At 39.1% G+C, this 24,286-nt stretch overlaps 1 protein-coding gene across 1 annotated transcript; it reads left to right on the top strand.

Moving 5' to 3' along the window:
- Positions 1-20,669: 20,669 nt before the first annotated feature.
- LOC149198237 (uncharacterized) lies at positions 20,670-23,107 on the top strand. Its single transcript, XM_089404095.1, has one exon. The coding sequence runs from the start codon at positions 20,692-20,694 to the stop codon at positions 21,304-21,306; it is 615 nt and encodes a 204-aa protein (XP_089260221.1). The 5' UTR covers positions 20,670-20,691; the 3' UTR covers positions 21,307-23,107.
- Positions 23,108-24,286: the final 1,179 nt, after the last annotated feature.

Genomic DNA, 24,286 nt, shown 5'->3' with positions numbered 1-24,286 from the left:
TAGGGAAATCAGCGCGGCGCATTGGGGAAATTTGCTTAGTTTGACCAAGAATACTCTGTTTTTCACCTAATTTTTAAACAGTTTGAATTTTCTCCTTCTTAATGTCAAAGTTATGATATAATTTAATGTAAATTGATGGATCTTGATGTAGTTATGTCAAATTTTCACTCATGGAGGTAGATTCATCTATCAAAAAGTAACTTGCAACTAAATGGATCAGTTCCCTAGTTTCTAGAGGCAAGCTGTTCCACTGCCTAATTTTTAGTTCTCAGTTTAGAATTAGTTGGAATAGCTCCTAAACTTATGAGCTCGACCCATAGAGGCTAGGATGAGTTATTTTTTGCCTATATCTTGTGATTTTTTAGTCATTAGCATGGTTGGACTTTTGAGAAAGCTTGGAGCTTCATTGTATACTCATCTCAACAGTTTTGGCTAAGGAATAGACCAGGGTTTGCAGCACTTTATGGGATTCATGTGGCATCTTGCTTTGGTATTGTGTTTCCTTCTGTAAATTGTAATTTTATATGTGTTTTATGTATGCCATTATCTCTCTTGCTTCTTCTTAACTAAAACAAACAAGGATAAATGTAGAATCCATTGAAATTGCAATGCTCTACCTAGGGTTTGCTTAGTTATTGATGTTTTCAGGTGTTTGAAGAGGATCGCTGAGGTTTTCTTACCCTCTTCAACTCCTCACCTATCTAAATCTCTCCATTTCATTCAATTTGAAGTGCCAAATCAGTTGCCTACCTTGCCCCATAGAGATCTCTGCAAAACTGAGCCTCATTCCCCACACCCAAATCTGCCTTTCCATTTGAGCCAACAAAACATCATTATATTCAATCAAGCTCTTTTGCACACATACCTAGCCTAAGATAAGTGTTCACATCAGTCATCTCAAGCCCTCATTGATCATATTTTACTGAGATTGACAAGGAGAGGGCGTTCTCCCAACCTGGTAGGGCTAGTTACCAAGTTAAGCGTGGTTTGATGTTATCCTAGATCCTACCTTTCTCAGCCTGAGGTAGATTTAGCCACTAACATAGTGGCAACCATACTGGGGAAACGAAAAGTTTGTTGTTTGTTTTATAAACTACAACGGAGCCTGAAGTTAGCTAGGTAGCCTTCGAACTGCTTTTGCTCTGCAAGTGCATAGTGGATGAATGTTGCTTCAGTCAATCTCCGGTTTAGTTTATGAAATGAACATCTGGTTTCCTCAACAAAATATATCAAGTTTAGATCTAATTGTTGATGGTGGACAATGATCAAACATCAGAAGGCTGAAATCATTCACCTGACGACTCCAGTGTTGAAGAATCCCAAGGTTCAGACTTTTTCTGGTGACTCTAATCTTCAAGAATCAGTAGCCTGAATAATTTCTTGGTGAATTCATTATTATCAAAATGGTTTCGCTGGATCGAAGGTATGCTCCCATGAGCCGAGATCACATTCCAGGTTTTCCAAATAAAATTATGAAGGTAGATTGGCAAAGGAATTTGCCTATGTTTAAATATGATAATAGGAATGATGCTGCTTTACATCTGGTTAGATTTCACATACATATTCGCAAGTTGAAGGTTGATTTTTCTGAAGATTGCTTGATGAAGATATTCATGGCCACTCTGGAAGGTGAAGCTCGATCTTGGTATGAAAGTTTGCCGCCTGCTTGTATTTACTGTCTGAAGGATTTTCATGCCATGTTCTTTGAAAGGTATAAAGAATCTTATCCATCATTAAATTTAGTTCACAATTGTTGCAAACATGCTTATATTTTTATTGAAAGCCTTGAGAAATATTATGAATATGATGACTTCATGGATGATGAGATCATGGAAGCCCTGTATGAAAATCCATTTCAGCAGCATAAAGAGGATACTTATCAAGATGCGCAGGAAAATTTGCAACAGGATCAAGATCTTAGTACAGTGGAAAATGAGGAAAGAGAAGGTTCTATTTTAGATCTGTCCATAGAAGAAGACTGTATGCAGGAAAGTCAAGTTTCAATTTCAGAATATGATAAAGTCAAGTCGATTATTTCAGATCTAGATTTAGATTGTGATGATCAAGACTACTTGGTTCTGAATCCCATGAAGAAGAGCTCTGCCGTTGAGATCATATGGAATGAAGAAGACAATGGTACTGACCCAAGCCTTCATGAGGAGGTAATCCAGTCATTTTATGAAAAACAAGATGAGATCTTTGTTCAAGTAAGTGAAAAATCTTCTTTCGATAACTCAGTGGTAAATGATAATTTGATTGCCATGTCATATGAAGATGATCAACAATGTTTTCAAATTTCAGAAGATCAGGGAATTAAGGACTGTCATTCAGGTTTTTCATGTTTTAAAATGTTATTTCATGAAGACAATCATTGTTTGAGCAAAAGAAAACAAAAAGTATTATCTCCTTTGTCTGAAGATGAGATAGATCAACTCTTGAAAGGTCATGTTACAGCCCAAGCTAATGTAGATTTGCAGTGCGCACATGGTCAAGAAAGTGTTGGTGAAACTTCTTCCTCTTTTGAAAATGATGACAGTCTTGTAATTAGCTTTATAGATCAGCAAATAGATAATATTTTCTTTCATGAAGATGATAAGGATGTCATGTTTGATAATCTTGAAGATTGTTTTCTGTTTAAGAATGACCTAGACCATGAAGTTGAGGAATATGAGCTTGAGAGAGACAATATGCCAAAATTTCTCATGGTCAAGGAATTTACAGCTAACACTCAGATGGCAGAAGCTTATACCTCTCTATGCCTTCCTATCACTCGGCAACTAGTTGTTCTTTCATATCAGAATGAAGGGAGTACTTGTATTTTTGCTGCTGGATCTCAAGCCAAGCTAGTGCTTTAGGACTTTCAAGATCCTTTCGACATTCTTTTACAAGCACTAGAGAAGATGAATGTTGCCTGGTTCGTTAGCATAAGCCTTGGTTTTAGTTCTTATTGTGAGTTGCCTACATGTACATCGTTCTACCTGCTCGGGGAAAGTGAGAGAAGAATTTCAGTATGTAGCCATCTGTTGGATTGGTTACATTGGAAGGCCCACTTCACATGATTGTACATATTTCATTAGTAGGCAGGTGGTTGTCATCATGATTTGAAGCCCTCAAATCTCAATGGTCTACTGCCATTTAAAAGCTTTGTAAGTACTTGTTTCAGTTAAGTAAGTCTTGAGTCATTTTTTTTGTTTTAGTCAGTGTCAAGATAGTTTTAGAGTCAGTTTGTACTGTCGTCATTCATTCAGTTTGGGGCCCAAGATGAAGGCTATAAAACTGAGGTTTGATTTCAATTTTGGTTTGGTTTGTTTGAGTCAGGTCTTTCAAGTCGATTTCAGTCTTGAAATTGAGTCACTTCTGAGTCAAATTTCAGTCCTGAAATTGAGTCAAGAGTCTGGTTCTGGTTTGTCAAAGTTATTGACTCCATAGCCCAATGGACGAAGGCACTGCCTGCTTTCCTAGAGATATGTAGTTCTTGGCACCTCCAAGGAGCTACCATCCCCATTGAAGCCAATGTTAGTCTTGGTATCTTCATCCCTCTGTATTCTAACTTCCATAAAAGGCACAAGAAGAGACAACAGAGGACCCCTCCTCCTCAACGACAAAACCTTAAGAGAAAATATAACTTCTCTCAATAAAATCCTTTTTGTGGTTTTTGTTTTTCTTGCAATAATTTTGGGCAAAGAGCCATATACTATAGATGGCATGCATGAAAACAAGATGTGATGGGTAGTAGAGACCCAAAAATTCACAATAAGGTTATAAGAAGGCATGTTGTCCTTGAGAGGAGTTTTGACAAAAGAGGTGTCAAAAAGGTTAACTCCTCTGCCCCGGTCTTATGCCATGTTGAATGCTTCAATAGTTGCAATATCGGGCACAAGATGGCTGACTGCAGAAATGAGAAGAAACAAAATGCTTCTCAGCATGAGTAAGCAAATGCAGTAGCTTAGGATTTTAAGACAAGGAGAATGAACAGAGTTGAAAGATACTCATATGTCTTCAATGCTTTGTGTCAATAGAGAAAGGTGCATAGAGGAGGAAGAAGTCAAAAGAGTGATCCTCCTACTCTTGTAGCTATCCCTTCTGAAAGGAAGAGAGGCTCCAAGTGGCTTTTGGTGAAGAAAGAGGAGGTGAAAGAAATATTTCCTCTACCCGTGTGCAGCAAAGAAGAAGCCTAGATAAGGGAAAAGAAGAAGCAAGACGAAATTTCTTCTATCAAAACTCGACCTTTGAAGGTCTGGAGGAAGAAAAGGGATGTTCTGCTCAAGGGGAGTAGATCCTCTATTTTTCTTTTGTAAAGGAAGAGAAGGGTCTCAATGGAGGCAGAGTAAGTCAAAAGCAGGAGGCCAAGAAGATGAACATAGTGGCACATATAATGGATTAAGGTGGAGTGGAGCCAGCATGACGAGGACACAATGATAACTTTTGTCGTGGGAAGAAGATGGGCTGCAGTGGAAGTGTAGAATGAAAGGAAGCTCACAATATTTTCAGGTCCACAAGATCAGTCCCTAAGCAAAGGAGAGATAAATTTGCAGGAGATCAGGGAGCATTGGCTCAAAGGGAGTTGCTTTGATAAGCAGTAGCAGGCAACAATGGGTAGCCTCAGAAAGGAAGATTGTTGAGAAAAGGAAAGTCCCCATAGTATGAGAATGATATCAAGGGGAGAAGTGGAGATGCTCAAGAATGAGAGAAATCTTGGAAGAAGCATCAACAATGAAGAAGGGTGAGTCAAAATGCATCATTGTAACTTGGTGTTTGTAGCAGCAACAATACCATGCACAATTTAATGGGTATCATTTTTTTATACAAAATATGCATTGGTGGACAGAGTGCCCATCTGGTAGCCATAAGGTGTCCAAAATTGGAAGGATGAATAAGAGGCAATATATGTTCATAGGGACAATATCACATTTTCCCAATTTATGGAGCAATAGTCCTAGAAGAGAGGTCAACGAGGCAGAATTCACATCTCGAAAACTAGACTCTGGTCCTCACAACTTGTGATTGAATGAGGAGAGTAAGGAAACTTGTGGACGCTTGCCATTGATGTCAAAGGGGGATAAAAGTTGTGGAGAAGTTGTGATGGCAAGAAGGTCATTGGTGTCTCATTACATGATATGTGTGGAAGCAGCCTGAGGTTTGGCCATCAGTTGGAGAGAAGGATGGTGTGTTTCCATCAATGCCAAAGGGGGAGATTGTTGGAAAGTTGGCATAGTGTGGATGGACAGTCGCCTAGTGAAGCCATCTGCAAGTGTGTTGGAATTAATTTCAACAGTCATGCTAGAGTGTGTTGGGTAGTTGGGAGTGCCTAACTGATTGGCAAGATTGCTGGCATTGATGTCAACCAAACAAGCTTGGATGCTTGTTGCAGCAGATGACTAGGTAATGGCCTAGGATGGAATCTCATGGTAGCTACAAGATTCATGTAGAGAATCATCACAGTATAAGGCTTATTAGAAAAGCCATAAAATAATGATTACAGTGATGGCCTAGGATGGAAGCCCATGGGAGCTGCAAGCCTCATGCTAAGGACACATTGTGGATGTTATTCCTAGTTGTTTGGAGAGTTCAGGAGTAGAATATTGGAAGTGAGGTTGGAGCCATAGTTTTAGGTATCATATGGGATCAACAGATAATCAGACCCCTTCCATTGGAAAGTGCTCTAGAAGAGCTTTCCAACGATATGCAAAAGTCCAGTAATGGACTTGTGGGTCAAACGTTATGACCTGCTGAAGTTCAGGGTGTTAAAGCCTTAAGCAGGGAAGAATCTCGCTTATCGCAAGTCCTGCAAATCGGAGGTGCAGTGAAATCAGAGGCTAAGACATATTGATATTCGTACATCAGAGGCCAATCCATCCTAGCAATCAACGATCGGAGGACCCTAAGGAGCAGTGCACAACATTGTGAATCACCGATTAGCGATTAGCGATCCTGCATATTAGAAGTCCAAGGGATATTGGCGATTACATATAAAAGGATCTACAAGAATTTCATATCAAAGGATATGCAAGCATTGCATATCAACGATCACGCATATCAGAGGTCCTGATGAATCGCAATCAGAAATCCTTACTGGCTGGCATCGGTGCAAAAAACAGAAAAATGTCAAGAATTGAGGCATCCTTTGTTAAATCGGCGAGAAGGCCAAAAGGCAAAATACAAAGGAATTTGATGCAAAACAAGGATAGGGAGGCCTCTTTCTCTCAATTCTAGGAGGAGATGTGGAGGCATCCAATTGGATCTGATAAGGACACATGGCAGCTAGTGATGGGTTTCAATGAGGACACATGGCAATGTTTGGTAGGCTTCGATAAGGATAGATGGAAACGCTTAGTAAGCACTCATAAGGACACATGGAAGCAGGTGGTGAGCTCCGATGAGGACAAGTGTCAGGATTTGATTAGTTCCAATAAGGGACATTGGCCACTTATGTCAGCATGACATCATAGTACAAAGGGACACATGGTAGGTTGTTTCAGTGTTTATGGATGGTCTAATGGGCCATATCTGAGTGACATGAATCACTGGTCAGAATATGCCACATGACATGAGATGACATCACTTCGGCAATTGCCAATCGATGGTTTGCAATGGTTGGCTCATGTGCCACAATGAAATTTCGTCAGGATGTGGGATGCGAGATAGCACACGGTCGTTAAGTCTTAATGAACTGAAGGCTAGGGCTAAATAGAGGAGCCTATCGGAAATAAAAAATCGGTGATTTGTGCTTGTTGGCATATGGGCAACAAGTGAAAAACGCCGATAACAGGGCTCTGATGTGGCAAGCGCATGGTTTAGAGGAAAGACAAGAAACCAAGGGTGTGGCATTTTATAAAGGGAAAAGGGTTCACAGAAAGGAGTCTATAGGCCTTAACACCTTAAGGCTAAGCCTTAGGTCACATCCTATGGTCCTGTGCTCAGAAATGCGTTGTAATGAGCTAGGAAATCAGAGATTGACGATCGATGGTTTGTTGTTACTGGCACAATGGCACAAATGAAAAATGTCGATAAAGAGGGCTTCAATATGTGTTAGTGCTTAGTTTTGAGGATAATAAGAAACCAAAGGCATAGAGATTTAACACAAGGAAAAAGGCCCTTGAAAAGTCTAAAGGACTTAGCGCTTCTGGTCTAAGCCATCGGTCACTACATGTGGGCCTATGGTTGAGATATATCAGGGAGCTAAAGTAGAATGGGCTTGAAAATCAGAGATCAACAAGTGGCAATGTGAAACATTGCGCCATTGTGGTGTTGCGATCAAAATCTCCAATATCTTAGTATAGAGGTGTGTTGATTACTTATGGGTCAAAAACTGCAAGAGTGAATGTGGAACATAGGTTTGTTCACAAGATGACTGGCGACTGTCATGGATCAGTCAAAGATCGCTAAGAACAAGGAAATAAGGATAATGGTCCACAAAATGTCCATGCTTGAAGTACAAAGAAGCCATGCTGAAGTGTTGTCAAGCTCTATGAGCTTTGAATAGGCATGGAGAGTCTCAGTAATGGGAAAGTTGCAGACAAAGAAGACTGTGCATATCTTGAGGAAGAAGGTGGACTACGAATTAATTCTCAGTATGGAGAACACAGTAAAGACAGAAATGTGCCCATTCTCAGTGAACAAAGTGGCAGAGACCGAGACCAATGTAGACAATAGAGTGCAGGGCCATGCCGAGGTACAATGCATAGTGTTGACACAAAATAGTGTGACAACATCAATCGGGGAGACAGTAGAGGAAAAAAACCCAGGAGCTCGATTTATCATGTGGGGGAATACTGCATAGTTGCAATGGAGAGCCAAGAGGAAAGAGCTCTGTGTGTGTGCACTACTGTGAAAGGCTAGGTGAGAGTTAGTTTTGTGTGAAAAGGCTGACATGGCCTAAGCATAAGAAAAGAGACCCAGAGAACATCACTCTGTGTGTGAGGCTAAAGTGCCTATGTGATCTATATGTAAAGGCTGATAGTTTCCTGTGCTATGTGTAAGGCTGAAGTGCATGTGCACTATGTGAAAGGCCGAAGGAGCCTGTGAGCTGCTGTGAGTAGAATACCAAGAGTCGAGCCTGTGTTGTGTGAAGCAAGGTCGAGAGCAGACTATGCACTGAGGAGTGCAGAAGGCCAAGAGCTGTTGTTTGATGATGAAGAGAAGAGGACATAGTTGTGTGGGTAGAGCAGAGTGAGTGTTGTTCAAAGCAGAGAGCAGAGGGATGAGAGTGACTTCTGTTGAGGAGATCACAAGGATGTTGAAGAATGCTGCAGAGAGTTGCAAAGTGCAACAGAGTGAGCAGAGATCAAAGCTCAGATCAGGAAGAGTTGTTCCTAAACATAGTGAATATTCAATTCCTATTTGAATGTGTGTTGGTGCTTTCAAAAAAGGAAGTTGGTGCTTCCATCTCTAGTGGATCTTGGGAAGGCTTGGGCGTTGGTGCCTCCTACAAGTAGGTGCTTGCATAAATCCAAGGAGCTTCAAGTTGGTGGTTGCAACAAATCCATGAGGTCGGTGCCTCATATGGTGTTTTTGGTAATATGGACAAGTGTCTACAAACAAAGGGAGTTGGTGCTTCTTCCTAGTCGGTGCTAGTAAACAATCAAAGGCAGTTGGTTCTTCATGTGAGTGGGTGCTCACAAAAACAGATTGATGTAATAGAGAGGGTGCTCTTAATTTTCATCATTAACAACAACAAGCTTTGTGGTTTTTTCCTGAAAGGGTTTCCACATGAAAAACCTATGTCTATGTGCATGATGCTTATGGTTTAGTGCTTGTGTGTTAAGTTTATGCTGCTGCCACATGATATATTGTTATTGGTTATATGGATGAATTCCAAGTTAAATAAGAAAAGTAAATTGGCATAAAGAAGTTAAAATTAGCCTTAATACTAATTCACCCCCTCTTAGTATTAACATTGTTTTTAGCAATTGGTATGAGAGCCAAGTTCCTTCAGAAATAGCTTAATCGCTAGAAGGTAGATCAAAGGGAAAAAATGGATAATGGAGTTTGGCTAGCAGCAGAAGAAGTTCCATTCTTAGATAGATCATGCCATGAGCTCTGGTATGAAACCTGGAAGGTTAGAATGGAAGCCTGCATGATGTCCCTAGATGGTGATATATGGCTCTCTGTTTTGAATGGAGAAAACAACGAGAAATCCAAGGAGGTCATCTTGAGAGGGCTATCTAAGTTAGATGCCGATGAAGTGAGGAATTGTGAGTCAGAAAAGGAAGTGTTGAATAGACTGCAATGTATGTATGATGGAGACGACCATCTAACTCAAGAAAAGGGTGAGGAGCCCTGTTTCTCTGGCAATGAACCAGGATAGGGTGAGTTTTTGATCATCAAACTTCTATTGATGAGGTAGAAGTCTCAGAAGAGAGACCATGATGCTTGGAATCTAGCACCTCTGGTGGTGAAGAAAAGGATCTAAATGAAAGGGTCTTTTTTGAAAATAAGTTGAGCTCGAATCTAAAAGAAATCAAGGACCTATTAGACGAAATTATCAAGCATGAGGAGAAACTAAAAATCTATGAGCTTGAGAATGAGAAGTTGAGCATAGACATTAATTGATCTAAATGCTCAACAAGAAGAGGCTAGAAGGCTAATTGGGACATTAACCAATCAATTGAGTGTGAAGGAAGCTTGTTGTGAGAGACTACAAACTAAGGTAGTCTCATTGAGACATGACTTAGAGAAGTGAAATAAAGATCTATCTCAATTTTAGAAGCTTAAGGGTTCCAACAAAAATAAGGAAAGAAAGGTTTTTGGACAACAACAATAGCATCAAGAGAAGAAAAGGTGGTAGCAGAAGGCTAAGAAGCAATAACTGATAGTGTAGAAAGAGCCCAAGAAGTAGCAACAAAAGGCTAAGAAGCAACAACTAATAGTGCAACAGAAGCCAAAGAAGCAACAACAAGAATTGCATCAGAATAGGACAAGGCAGTTGCAAGGAAAAGTGCATGACAGTAATGCTAAATCTCATAAAGGGCACAAGAAGAGCCAACAGAGGACCTTTATTCCTCAACAAAAGAACCTTCAGAGAAAAGGTAACTTCTGTCAACATAAGCATTTTTATGGTTCATTTTTTTATTGCAATAATTTTGGACATAGAGCTATAGAGTATAGATGGCATGCAAGAAAACAAGATGTTCTGAGTAGTAGCAACCCAAGAATGCACAATAAGGCTGTAAGAAGGCATACTGGACTTGAGGGGAGTTTTGATAAAAGAGGTGTCAAAAAGGGTAACTTCTCCACCCTAGCCTTATGCCATGTTGAATGCTTCAACATTGGCAATCCCGGGTACAAGATAGCTAACTGTAGAAATGAGAAGAAACAAAATGCTTCTTAGCATGTGCATGTGAATACAACAACTCAGGATTTGAAGACAAGGAGAATGAATAGAGTTGAAAGATACTCATATGCCTTCAATGCTCTGTGTCAACAAAGAAAGTTGCACAGAGGATGAAGAATTCAAAAGAGTGATCCTCCTACTCTTGTAGCAGTCCCTTCTAAAAGGAAGAGAGGCTCCAAGTGGCTTTGGGTGAAGAAATAGGAGGTTAAAGAAACATTTCCACTACCCATGTGCAATAGAGAAGAAGCCTAGATAGGGGAAAAGAAGAAGCAAGATGAGAATGTTTCTGTTAAAACTAGACCTTTGAAGGTCTGGAGGAAGAGAGGGGATGATATTCTCAAGGGGAGTAGATCCTATATTTATCTTCAGTAAAGGAAGAGAATGGCCTCAAGGGAGGCTGAGTAAGTCAGATGCAGGAGGCCAAGAAGATGAACATAATGGAGCATTTGATGGATGAAGGTAGAGTGCAGCCAGCATGAGGAGGACACAACGCTAACTTTGTTTGTCAGAATAATATGGGCTGTAGTGGAAGTCTGGAATGATAGGAAGATCACAGTCTTGTCAAGTCCACATGATCATTACCCAAGCAAAGGTGAGATAGCTTTGCAAGAGATTAGAGAGCATTGGCTCAAGGGGAGCTGCTTTGATAAACAGTAGCAGGCAACAATGGGCATCCTCAGAAAGTAATATTGTTGAGCAAAGTAACTTAAGTGCTAAGAAAAGTTGACATTTTCTTGGTGAGGTTGCAACATTGTAGGAAATTGAGTTCGCACGTCATCTAAGTATATCCGGGGTTGAAAAATGGGTGGCATTTCCTTTGCATTCTTCATAGTCTTTTGGCACCTACCATTTTATGCCTATCACGATGCTTCTAAGGAATATAAATATTTCATGATTGACATTACTCTCTATTCTGTTGTCACCTTGAGTTGTTGAGCCATCTGAGATTTTATTGTGATTTTCCCATGATACACGACACTCAAATTTTTTAATGAAATCCCTTGGGATTTTTTTAATGAATTCATTATCTTATTCTGCGATTAATATCCCTTTATCATGTTAATTTTTCATATGCCTATATTGTTATTTCCTTTCATAATTGCATTTCTACATTAACAAAGTAAGTTCATCCCATAACATCATAACATTATTCAAATTTACATCATTATTCAGCAACATATGCAACTATGTAGAAAGAACAATATCATCATCATCAATGCAACAGAACATATAGGAAAAATAGAAGAAAATAATTCACACATAGGGACACTGGGATTGGTCGGAGACCAGGGAAAAACCCACTATGGGGAAAACCCTTAAAAATTATTCTTCTTAGATTTTCATCAAATAATTCAACAAAAGAGATTACAATGATCCATATCTTCATCTATGAAACTAACCAGCAAAACAACTACAACATCCATGAAATGAACCCAACAATGTATATGCTCAAAACTCTTATTCTGAAGATTGTAATGAAGTGTCACTATCTGTAGTCAACTGCTGAACCCAACAACCATTGAGCAAAATATTAAGAAGGGAGAGATTTCATCTTTAAGGTCTGAGTCACATGGAGGAGGTGACATGCAAGAAACTATAACTGTCCCAGGAACTCCCTTAAGCCTGGCATGCGAGCAACTGGGGTCATATTTGGACCGTGGAAACCCTAAAACCCCAGTCACATGGATGGAGAGTTGTCCATGCAACTGGAAGGATATACTCACATGGATGAGCTTCTATGCATGTGACTATGGTCGAATTCTTCCTGTTTTATGTCTGCGACTAGGGCCCAAAACCCCAAACTAGAGATGCGAGCTTCAGACCCTACAATTTCACCTCACAAAGAACCTAATCATCTGCGGATGAACCTTAGACCTGTACGAGCCAAAAATAATATAGAAGATTGTCTCATCATTATATCCAAGTGAGGTAGAGGGAACTTGTATTTATAGCCTTTCAAGGTGGTCCAGTTTTCTTTAGGGCCGACCTTATCAAATGTGCACATTTGGACTTTTTTTCATAAGTACACTTTCCCTTATCTGATTTGAGAAATATTTAGGTTGATTTTGGTCCTCTCGAAAATAAGAATTCAATGTAATCATTATCTCCTTCAGGTGATTTGTTGAAATTGGAATTTGACCATAGTTTCATATTTTTAACACTCCCTCTCAACTAGGGACTTGCATCATGTCATGTGCATCCTATCATCAAATCATATCCAATATCAAGTATTTCATCATCTCGTATCATCACTGATAATATCAATTCATCTCTTTCTCATTCCTAGTTATCTCTTGATTTTCCCTACTCACATGCTAAATATTCTCGAATCTAGAAGAATAATTTGTCATTGGAGGGGGCCTAAGCTACCACCCTCTATTCATCGAGCTACTACCCAGAATCTTTGTCAATGAACTACTACCCGAAAATATAGGTAGGGAGTTAGATCTATGACCCAAATCATCATCAGAGAGCATATCATTAGGGAGCACATCTCAACCTAGAACCACATTGAGGAGCTACTACTATGACCCCATATCAAGCAATAGGTGATATAGAGGAGCTACTACTCAACCCATCCTATTTCCTATTGATCTTCCCAACGATGGCCCTCAATAGTCATGTGGTAGAACACCTGTATCATAATCTAAGCTTGGACTAGATACCTGACTTACCAAGAGGTAAGGATCACATGCCTCCAAGCCTGCTCAACCCATTGGCTAGATGGGGAGGGAAAATCCCACCAAGCCATGCTTATGGGTATGATGCCAACTGGGGTATACTCTATAAATACCAAGATAGGGTGAGCTACTACTCCAACCCTATGGGTAAAATATAGGGGTGATACCATATTGTCCACAGTTCCCTCAAACCCAAGAGCCCTCTATCTCAATTCCTCACCTGGGAGCTCAGATATGGGAGGAAAAGTTGGATCAATGTTCTCGACCAGTCCTGCTCTCTGTAGATAAAAAAAATATCATTATGCTCATATCTGGTAATCATCATGTCTCAATAACAACAATCTCTTGTTCATCTAGGACATAAAATCAAATATCATATTATAATATAAATAATCATATAGATTACAAAAGGATACCATATTCATGATCCCTCTCAAGGAGGTGCTAACCATAAGCCTAAGATTGTCTCATACAGTAGCAATGTCTTGATGTATGAAGTTATCTCGGTCCTAGCTATATGGAGGATTCTCTGCTAATCAGTTCACACTCTTTGTCATCATAATGTATCCATGTCATATCCAAATCATGCTTAGACAACCCTCCAAGAAGCTTCTTCATCCTGAGACATGGCTAGTCATGCTAGCAACATCGTACTCAAACTCGATCGTGTTATGGACCTCTCATCTAAGTTATCATGACAGATCTCATACTAAGGCAACATCCAAATGTGATCATCTTATCAATAACGATCCTAACCATCATTAGTACACGCATGTGGTCACATATCACAGGAGGATCATCCCATGCAAGTAATTTTAAGGATGCTAGGAAGCAACTCACTGTGAATGAAGCATATCAATCATGAATTGACTCAAGTTATATGCACATCATGTATATATATTGATGGATTTTCAAAATAGAACATCATTGTTTCAACCAACTGTCAGTTTCCAGGTCAAGTTCAAAAATATCTCTTCACAACTTCTTGAAATTCAATCGGAGTGTCCAAGGATTTGCATTTCCACTTTCGAATACTTCTTCAATGGCTTTTACAACATCGATTTTCTTTTCCCAACTTCATAAATCGATTCATCATGCCATGATTCTTCAGTTTGATATTCAAACACCATCTCCCTCTTACTTAGATCATCAGAGGTTCATTTCTTGTCAAGATTAGACCATCAGTATATAAAATCAAATTTAAAATCAAAGTCGTACCTTGGAACACTTCTGAAGTAGAGGTTTTGATAAACACATCATCTTAGCTTCACCAGATAATTGTCAATGTGGACATATCTAGATCGAGGAGCTTGCTTCATATAGTTCTCTCTGCAAACATAATAGTTTTCCAAAACAATATGCTTAGACTCACAATATTGTACAATCAAATCAACTAAGGTAGCTTATCAAAGTTTAGATTCTAGATCAGAACCAATATCAAGATCATCATAATATCACAATATCATATTATTTAGATTAGGTGATAGGTAGAGCTCTCATCAAGTCATGACTTCGTCTATTATCATGCTAACAAGTTGTCATAAGAAATATCAATCCAAACTTCATCAAGTCATCCTTATGATCATAATATAATTCACTAGATGAAAATGCATACACCAAGGATAAGTCATGCAGGTTCCAACCATTCATGGAGATAGCTTCATACTGAATCACAATTGTCAATACTTCAACCAATGTGCTAAGAACGAGGAGGCCAATACAAAACCATTATCGAATACCAATATTAGTCATTGGAAGTTCATATATCATACTTATCAAGACAAGTCATTAGTCATTAGGTCAAATCCAAAATTTTCTATCATAGAGAGATCTATAGTCCAGAACATATCTCAACATCAAGTCAAAATTCTAAGTCCTTATCAATCATCATCTCAAAACTACAAAAACTGCTCATCTATATCAATCACCCAAATCATGTCAAACTCCTGTAGCACAAACTTTAAACATAATGACATAGATGTATGCATTTCCCGGTCACCTGCAAGCACAAGTTCATTATGTATATTCATATTATAGAAAACATTCAAACTTTCCATCTCATAGATCTTTCTGATGTTTGCTCCACATCTGTAGGACTGACATCCTTCAGGTGAACATCTGATCTCATGCAAAAACTTCTTTTTTTGTGTCCAATAGGCATAGTCGCACCCATAGGTTTTCCCTGCAAGCAGTTGGGACTCTGTAGTTGTAACCTTGACCTCACTTCCAGGTGACTGAGAGGCTACAATCGGACCTATGAACTTGCTTCCATGCAACTGAAGTTTAGGGTAAGGGAAAATTTTCTCTTCTCAGATCAAAACTTTGTTGCAGATCAACAATGTCAGATATTTGTCTATTCAAGCCCATAAACGATACTTCAACAATAAAGAGTATATAATGATAATAAGAGAAGGGGCCATATGGATAGGTTCTCCCTCTGAATGGGAATCCACTTCAGTCATCTTCATTCGTGCCATCAACCTGTCTATAATGATATCATGCATCATTAGATCTGTTAGATCATAAAGTCAGACCATATCATATATTTATCATGGTTATATGATGTTATCATTAACTACTTCACCATGACATTAAGGGTTAGTGTCAAATAGCTAATAGGAGTAGACTTCAAGAGTCATGATCACAACATTACTTCTTTTCATATTATTCAACCCAATAAGTTAGGGCATTCAATTTTACCATGTGCCACAATCACTAAGTACATCAAAACATGATCATGGTCAACAAAAGATCTTGAATATAAACATCACTGATAGACTTCTATCATCATGACTATCATGCTTTTCATAAACAACATTAGTAGCATTGAGTTACCATCTATTAGAATCAAGGTGCTAGCCTTCTTCATGGGATCAAGATATAAAAAATGATAGATGTTAGCCAAACATAAAGTATGCCAATATATCCAAGTAGCTTCATAGAATCAAGAAATTCATTATGTCTAGAAGGTAAGATACTTGTTCAATATCTAGTGCACCATTTCATCATAAGAACCATGAATCCAAATAATTTCATATGCATGCATGAACCATCTGAGAAGGAGACATTATCATCACACTTTAGGGCTTACCTTGCCATTACAACGGAAACATAACATTGAAAAAATATACCATGCATACCTTGTAATATTCAAATACCTGTGCACCTTCTTATTTGTCATAAGCAATTTGTAGCACTTAGTCATCTTTTCATCAGGTGCCTCCTTACCTTTTCTAGCTCTAGCTTTTCTTTCCTGCATCTGAAATGATCCTCAAGAAGGATCCTCTTATTACATCTCATCAAGGAGGTTAGAAACACCCAAATACTCAAATATACATGCACGAAGTATAAGTAATGATCAAAACAATATTCAGATCTATAAGTCTAATCCAAAGTAAAGACATAAAGGAGCATCATAAGTCAAGAGACACTTATCTTAAATGAGAGGTGATCCTCCCCCTCTTGAAACAACCTTCAAGAGCCATCATTATCCATTTTCCATATAAAAACGTTGCCTTCAATATTTTAACCAACTCTATCAACCATGCCTACTAGAGACTATCCCATTTAGGGATTCATCAAATCTGTCACAAGTGTTTGAGAGTCTTCACATCTACCGCGCTAGATTTCATATCTCATATCATTTCCATAAACTAGGGTTTCTATCAAACCCTAACTTCATAATATCCATCAAACCCTAATACACAAATTCCCTAAGGTTATCTTCAAACCCTAGAATTCTTTTAGGTCTCCACCATCCTCTTCTTGCTTCCATCAAAGTTGTCTCCATTGGGGTGATCTCCATGACTTTTCTTTAGCCTGGCTTTGATAGCATGTTAATTTTTCATAAGGCTATATTGTTCTTTGCTTTGATAATTTTATTTCTAAATTAACACATTAAGTTCACCCCATAACATCATAACATTATTCATATTTACATCATTATTTAGGAACATATGCAACTATGTGGAAAGAACAATATGATCATCGTCAATGTAGTGAAACATAAATGAATAATAGAAAAAAAACATTTATACAGAGACACTAGGATTGGATAGAGACTAGGGAAAAACCCACTATGGGGAGAACCCTTGCAAATTATTCTTCCTAGATTGTCATCAAATAATATAGCAAAATAGAGTACAATGATCCATATCTTCATCTATGCAACTAACCAACAAAACAACTACAACATCCATGAAATGAACCCAACAATGTATATGCCCAAAACTCTGATTTTGAAGCCTGCAATGAAATGTCACTGTTTGCAATCAATTGCCGAACCCTACGACCACTGAGCAGAATATTCAGACGGTAGAGATTTCATATTTAAGGTCACAGCTGCTTGGAGGATGTGACATGTAGGCGACTATAGCTGTCACAACCGCTCCCTTAAGCCTGACATGAGAACGACTGTGGTCAGATCTGGCTTGAGGAAACCCTAAACCCTCAGTCACATGGATGGAGAGTTGTCCATGCGACTGGAAGGCTTCAGTCGCACGGATGAGCTTCTATGCGTGCGACTACATTCAAATCCTTTCTTTTTTGTGCCTGCGACTGGGGCCCAAAACCCTAAATCAGAGATGCAAGCTTCGAACCTACTATTTCACCTCAGAGCAAACTTGATCCTCTGCGGATGAGCCTCAGATCTATGTGAGCCAAAAACAAGATAGAAGAGTGTTTCATCATTGTATCAAAATGAGGTAGATGGCACTTGTATGTATAGCCTTTCAAGGTGGTCCACTTTGCTTTAGGGCCGACCTTATTAAATGTGCACATGTGGGATTTTCTTCATAAGTACACCTTCCCTTATCCGATTTGAGTGATCTTTAGGTCGATTTCGGTCCTCTCTAAAAGAGGAATTCAATGCAAACATTATCTCCATTAGGTGAGCAGTCCAAAGTGGAATTTGACTGCAGTTGCATATTTTTAACATATCCTGGCCTAACTTCAGGTGCAATTTATGTTGGAGTGGCATAATTTAATTATGTCAATGGTCAGTTTATTCGAACAACGATATCAGATGTGATTCTGAGACCTTAGATAACAACGATACATTTACAAAAGTTTTTTTTGAAGTAGAGAAGATGTTGCCAACATAGAATTGATCATTGCGTTGACATGATCGCGGATCTCTTGTACAATTCATACAATTTTCAGTTTGTCTAATGGGCACCGATATAATGAGAAAATGGCAATGTTAATTATTTCCCAGATTGAAAACAAGCATTTAAGTTGTCTTCATTTTTTCTTTTGGCTAATGAATTATATATAGCTACCAGTTGGTTATATAACTAGCGATATCCTAATGAGTTATATATAACTACCAGTTGGTTATATAACTAGCGATATCCTAATAATCATTGGGAAATGTAGAAATTGAAATATGCAAATGATCATGAAGCTAACCGACAAACATATAATTGCCAACATTTAGATGTCACTTCTCTTCTATTCCATTCACTTATAAACTCTTTTGCGAGCTAGTCTGATCAGTAAATAAAAAGTAAGACTGAAAAAAGCACGTCAACTCTCGCAATATGAATAATAGAGACTCGGCCTGGAGTATGCCGTAAAACTGCTTCTGCTTGGCTAAGAGCTCGTCTTCCTCGGACGTAAGGAAACAGGTTAACGGCCCAAGACCCAGAGGCATCTGGCAGGAGTGCTCCCTTACGGACCACCAGCGGGTTATTACAGGTGGCGTGGTTTTCCTTGATAACGGTGATGAGTCAAACCGACATTCGCGGATAGCAGCCAGAGATGGCTGTCCTCACTGTTGGTTTGACACCTGAGTTTGATAGGTTTTGCCACCTTCGGAGAATAATAGAGACTTGCTGCGTTGCAACCCCTTGTTTAAAAAAAAATAAACAAAACCATTTTTATGTTTATATTAACGATGTAAGTCGATGAAAATGACCCATGAACAACCTCATCAAACGAAGCCATCTTTCCACCATTAATATTAAAATGAAATATTTTCTATGTTGAGATATTTCTGTGATGGGAATTTCGATGTCCTCTGGAGCAGCAGCGTAAAACTTACGTCACGATGAGTGGTGGCGTCTTTCGAACGAAAGTCGGATGTGAAAGTTTGTGTTAGACCGCGTATTTCAAGTTGGAAATGTGGTATATATCAGATTGACAAATGAGATATATACACAATCTGATGTAAAGAATTCACATGCGTAATATTTACGTCATGATCAGCGGCGGCGTCTTTCCAAGGAAAGTTGGATCTGAAAGTTCTTTTTTGCATCAGACCGCGTATATCAAGTGTAAAGTTTGTATATGTCAGATTGTCAAATTAGATATGTACAAAATCTGATGTAAATCATTCACATTCCACTTTCGTTGGAAGATGACACTTGCAATATAAGTATTACACCGAAAAGATGAAAAAGCTCACATCATAATAAAATGATCCATTGGAATGTCGAGGAAATCATGGAGTGATGCAAGTGACAAAGAAACGAGACACGGAGTCTTTCCACTTTTTGCCATTTTAGCGAATTGACAATTTAGTCCGTAAAATATTTGGTAAAAATTTGGTGAAGTAGTTCTCATGAAATCTAATTTTGTGAGTGAATCATTTTTCTTGACGATGAATTACACTAGTTGGACGCTAGTTGGTTTGAAACGGGTTGACAAAGGTTGTCTACATGTAATTTACTCTGAAATGAGGTCACAATTTAGTCCGTAAAATATTTGGCAAAAATTTGGTGAAGTAGTTTTCATGAAAGCTGTCCGTAAAATATTTGGCAAAAACTTGGTGAAGTAGTTTTCATGAAAGCTAATTTTGTGAGTGAATCATTTTTCGTGACGATGAACCACACTAGTTGGTTCAAAACGTGTGGACAAAGGTTGTCTAATGTAATTTACGCTGAAACGAGGTCACAATTTAGTCTGTAGAATATTTGGCAAAAATTTGGTGAAGTAGTTTTCATGAAATCTAATTTTGTGAGTGAATCACTTTTCATGACGATGAACCACACTAGTTGGTTCGAAACGCATCGACAAAGGTTGTCTACATGTAATTTAGACTTAAACTCTTCTTACAAAAAGAAATTTATTTTTGTGAATGAATCATTTTTTGATAATGGAAATAGATTCAGCGCAATCAATAAATTTTGGATATTTGAATTATTTTTTAATAAAATTTTGTAAATGTTCGAATAATTTTTTTAACAAATAGTCAAAAAAAACTTTAAATGTTTAAATCGTTTTTAATAATTAAAATAAATTCAACGCCATAAAAAAAATTGAGTGCCCATTAAGAAAAATTGAGTACCCAAAATCCTGAACTTAACAAACTATGACCCAAATTTCTAAAACTTCTACCCAATTTTCTCAAAATTGTGCAGAATTTTCATTGTTTTTAAGGAAAAATTAAAAACAAATTAAACTACGGCACACTTTTCTGCACTTGCAAATATCCAAGTTTCACGCGTCGCGTTTGTTGATATACATTACGTGTGGGATTGGTGTCGGGCCCAACTGGCTATCACCATCAAATGGAGGATGTTTCTCAGACTTTTCTCCGACGATTTTTTAACGCAACACGTGAGCTGTAGCCACTTATTATAATCACGGGTTAAGATTGCGATCCGTCCTTTATATAAATGCCTCCTGCCCTCTTATCCCTACAGACATTAACACTTCTCTACAGAAAGATTCAGAATGGGCAGTTACAACTTTTGCGCTTCGAACTCTGTACCTTCCAGCACTGTGAAAGTCATAAATTCAAATGGCAGCGTTCAGGAACTTCACATGCCGATAAATGCGGCAGAGCTTATGCTAGACAATCCTCACCACTTCGTATGCCAAGCCAACGACTTGCAGATCGGGCGTCGGATTAATCCTCTTAAGGCAGACGAAGAACTGGATTCGGGGCATCTCTATTTTCTTCTGCCCATGCCCAAGTTGCACTCTGTGCTCTCTGCGACAGACCTGGGCTCTCTGGAATTGAAGGCCGATTCTGCCATGAAAGCCGCAACCAGACAGAACTCCGACGCCAGAGTACTCCCCCTATTTGGGGACCTCACGGTTCCCCTCGCGTCAGAAATGAAAAATGATGTCTTCTTATTGGAGGAGGGGGAACATGTTAGTGGGGCACAGGATGAGGAGCTTCCGGTGCCGAAGCTGAATTTGGAGGAAGATCTAGAGCTGTCAACGGCGTTTGCGCAGCTGAAATTGAACGCAGGCAAATCTTGGAAGCCAAAGTTGGAGACCATTAAGGAGTTCCGGCCAACACTCCGGGATCTAATGCAGTTGAATATTGAAGAGTTCTGCTAGCATGAGTATCAACACAATTACTGATACATGAATCTGATTTTCCTCGGAGGTGATGGATCAATCCTGCACAATTGGTCTCTCAAAAATGTTGGGGTCAGATACACAAATCGTACGGCATACCTGAATTGATTTTCAATTCAGGATGCTGAAAGTCTAGTGCCAGTACTCTCCTGTTCGTATCGGTCCCATGTACCACACTCTGACAAACAAACATTTACATATGGCTATCCTCGAAAATTTCTTGCATTTTCAGCTATCTGCGAATCAAATTAAAGAATTCATGCCCGCAGTGCAGTGAAATCTTGTAGCAGTGGTCCAGACACAAACATGTATCCATGTAGGTATTTTTTTTAAGTAGATATTTTGTGGATATATTTAATTTTACAATGATGCTAACAAAGGAGAAGAATTTTTGCACTTTATTATGAATATGTAAGAGATATAAAAGAAAGATAAAAATGTAAGAGATATAAAAGAAAGATAAAAATCGTAGTGCTTTTGTGTGAGCAATCTTTGAGCTTCAACCAACTTAGTCCTCTATGAGATGTGTGTTGCATAAACCAAAAGTTGAGAATAATTAATATTATTTTTGATATTAGTGGAGAAAATAGTTACATTGTTGTAACTTTCTCCCTAGTTTAGGATTAGTTCCTATAGTTATGGGATTCGGGTGCAACTTCCTATTTCCTAGTATTGTATTTAATGATGTAATTTTTGATTGATTGTGGAATAGAGTGGATGAGAGTGATCTCTCAAGTTTTGTGAGTGTAGTCCCCAGGTGCAGGCCACACCTGAGAGCTACATCTCTTTCTTTTCAATTCTGTTCACATTTTATCTTGGTATCAGAGCTCAGCTTGAGTGAGCCTGATCTTTTGTCACCTGTGTGGTGGAATTGCCTGTGTGGCTGGAATAGCCTGTGTGGCTTGAAGTGCCTTTGTGGTTGTGTGTACACGAGAGCTCTGTGCTCAATTGAGCAGGTGGACTGCAGAACACCTGACTCGGACTCGGAAAATTCTTTTTTCTGAGTGGAAAGGCCGATTAGCGCGGATTTTGCGCTGACAGTCGCGCCAGAAGAGGAATTAACGCGGATTTTAAGGGATAAATCGCGCCAAAGCGCCAGAAAACCTTATTAGCGCGGGATTTTACCGGGAAAGTCGCGCCAATTAAAATACTCGCACCAATTTTCAATTAGCGCGGATTTTTCGCTCAGGGTAGCGCCAAGGGGATCTGCGAATAGTGTGAACTTCGTTTGGTGGTTTGCAAACGGTGCAGATCGACGGAGTTACAGATCCGTCCGGGAGAGACAGATCGGGAAAGCGCTAGAGGAGATCTGCAAGAAACCTCGACTTCGTTTGGCGATCTCAGGGAGAGCAGGATCGGCGAAGTGGCAGAGCAATCCGGGAGAGGTGGATCGGATCAATTGTGATCAGATCATTGTTTCGGCTGTGTTGAAAACGCCGAATTTGCTCATTGGAGCGGGAGTGCCAGACACTGTAGATCGGTGGCAGAGGTGATAGATCCATCTGACAAGTATTGTTTTTTGTTGTTGTTAAGTAGATTCACAATGAGTAATACGATGGAATCTTACCTTAACGAATCTGGTAAACTCAACGGGTCTAACTTCACGAATTGGAAGTTTAAGATCCAGACCCTGCTCGAAGGTGCGAATGCTTGGACTATAGTGACAGGCGATGAGCAGAAGCCGACTGCAACCACACAGAAGGAAGACTGGGAAAAACGAGAAAACAAGGCCAAAGTCCTGTTGAAGATGTCTGTGAAAGACAATGTCATTGCACACATCAGAGACTGTAAAACGTCCGCAGAGATTTGGACGAAAATCAAAAGTCTGTATGAGACCCAGAATGCAAACAGAGTTTTGGCTCTGAAAAGCAAGCTATTTTCAATGAGGATGGACGAAAGGGAGTCTGCTACTGCATTTGTTGCACGAATTAAGGATGTTAAAGACGGATTGGGGGCCATTGGAGTGGCGGTGGTTGATGAAGATCTTGTTGCAATTACAATGAATGGGATGCGTGATGATTTCCAAACCTTCATCACTGGAGTCTCGGCAAGGGAGAAAACACCCACGTTTGATGATCTCACTGCGATCTTGCAGCAAGAGGAAGAGCGACGGCAGAACCTGAATCTGAACCCCCAAAGTGACGATCTTGCGCTGGTGGCAAAACGACGACTATCTAAAGGGAAGCAATCAGAACAGCAATCAGTCCAGAAAGGAGGAACAACACATAAACATCACTGTCATAAAGGTATTCTTGCAAATCATTTTGAAAAGAAATGCTTTTATTGTGGAAAGAAGGGTCATATACAGAGAGATTGTTATTATAAGAAGCAGGCTGATGAGGCAAGGAGGAAACAGGTAAATCCAAAACACAGAGGATATTTTGTTGAAGAAGAAGACTTCAGTCATGAATTTCGATTGTTCACAGTCGACTGTGCCCTTTCAGCATCGAATGAAGATGACATCTGGTATGTCGATTCCGGAGCATTCTCTCACATGACAGGTAATAAGGAATATTTTGATAGTCTTGAAGAAATTATAAATGGATCAAAAATATATCTAGGGGATGATAATGGATATCAGATAAAAGGTCATGGGGTGATTTCAGTTAAGTTACCAAATGGAAAGATTAGTCACCTTTCAAATGTTTTATATGTACCTGGAATAAAGAAAAACCTGATATCTGTATCCATGATGGCTGATCAAGATATGCATGTCGAATTCTTCAAGACTCACTGTGTGATAAAGGATTGCAGGAATGAAATTGTTGCAACAGGCATGCGAGTTGGAAGCCTATACTGATTGGATGCAAAAAGTATATCAAAGCAAGCCATGGTTGCAGGAGAGTCGACAGTTGAACAACTCTGGCATCAGAGGTTTGGTCATCTGAATCTGCAGGATCTCATGTTGTTACAAAAGAAAGGTATGGTCGAAGGTCTCCCCATCTTTCGTAATATTCAG

The sequence above is a fragment of the Pinus tabuliformis genome, chromosome 2_2, assembly GCF_031772625.1.
Source record: "Pinus tabuliformis cultivar Carrire ecotype Pingquan chromosome 2_2, CPIR1, whole genome shotgun sequence".
Taxonomy (NCBI): Eukaryota; Viridiplantae; Streptophyta; class Pinopsida; order Pinales; family Pinaceae; genus Pinus; species Pinus tabuliformis.
This window is presented reverse-complemented; position numbering and strand designations above follow the sequence as displayed.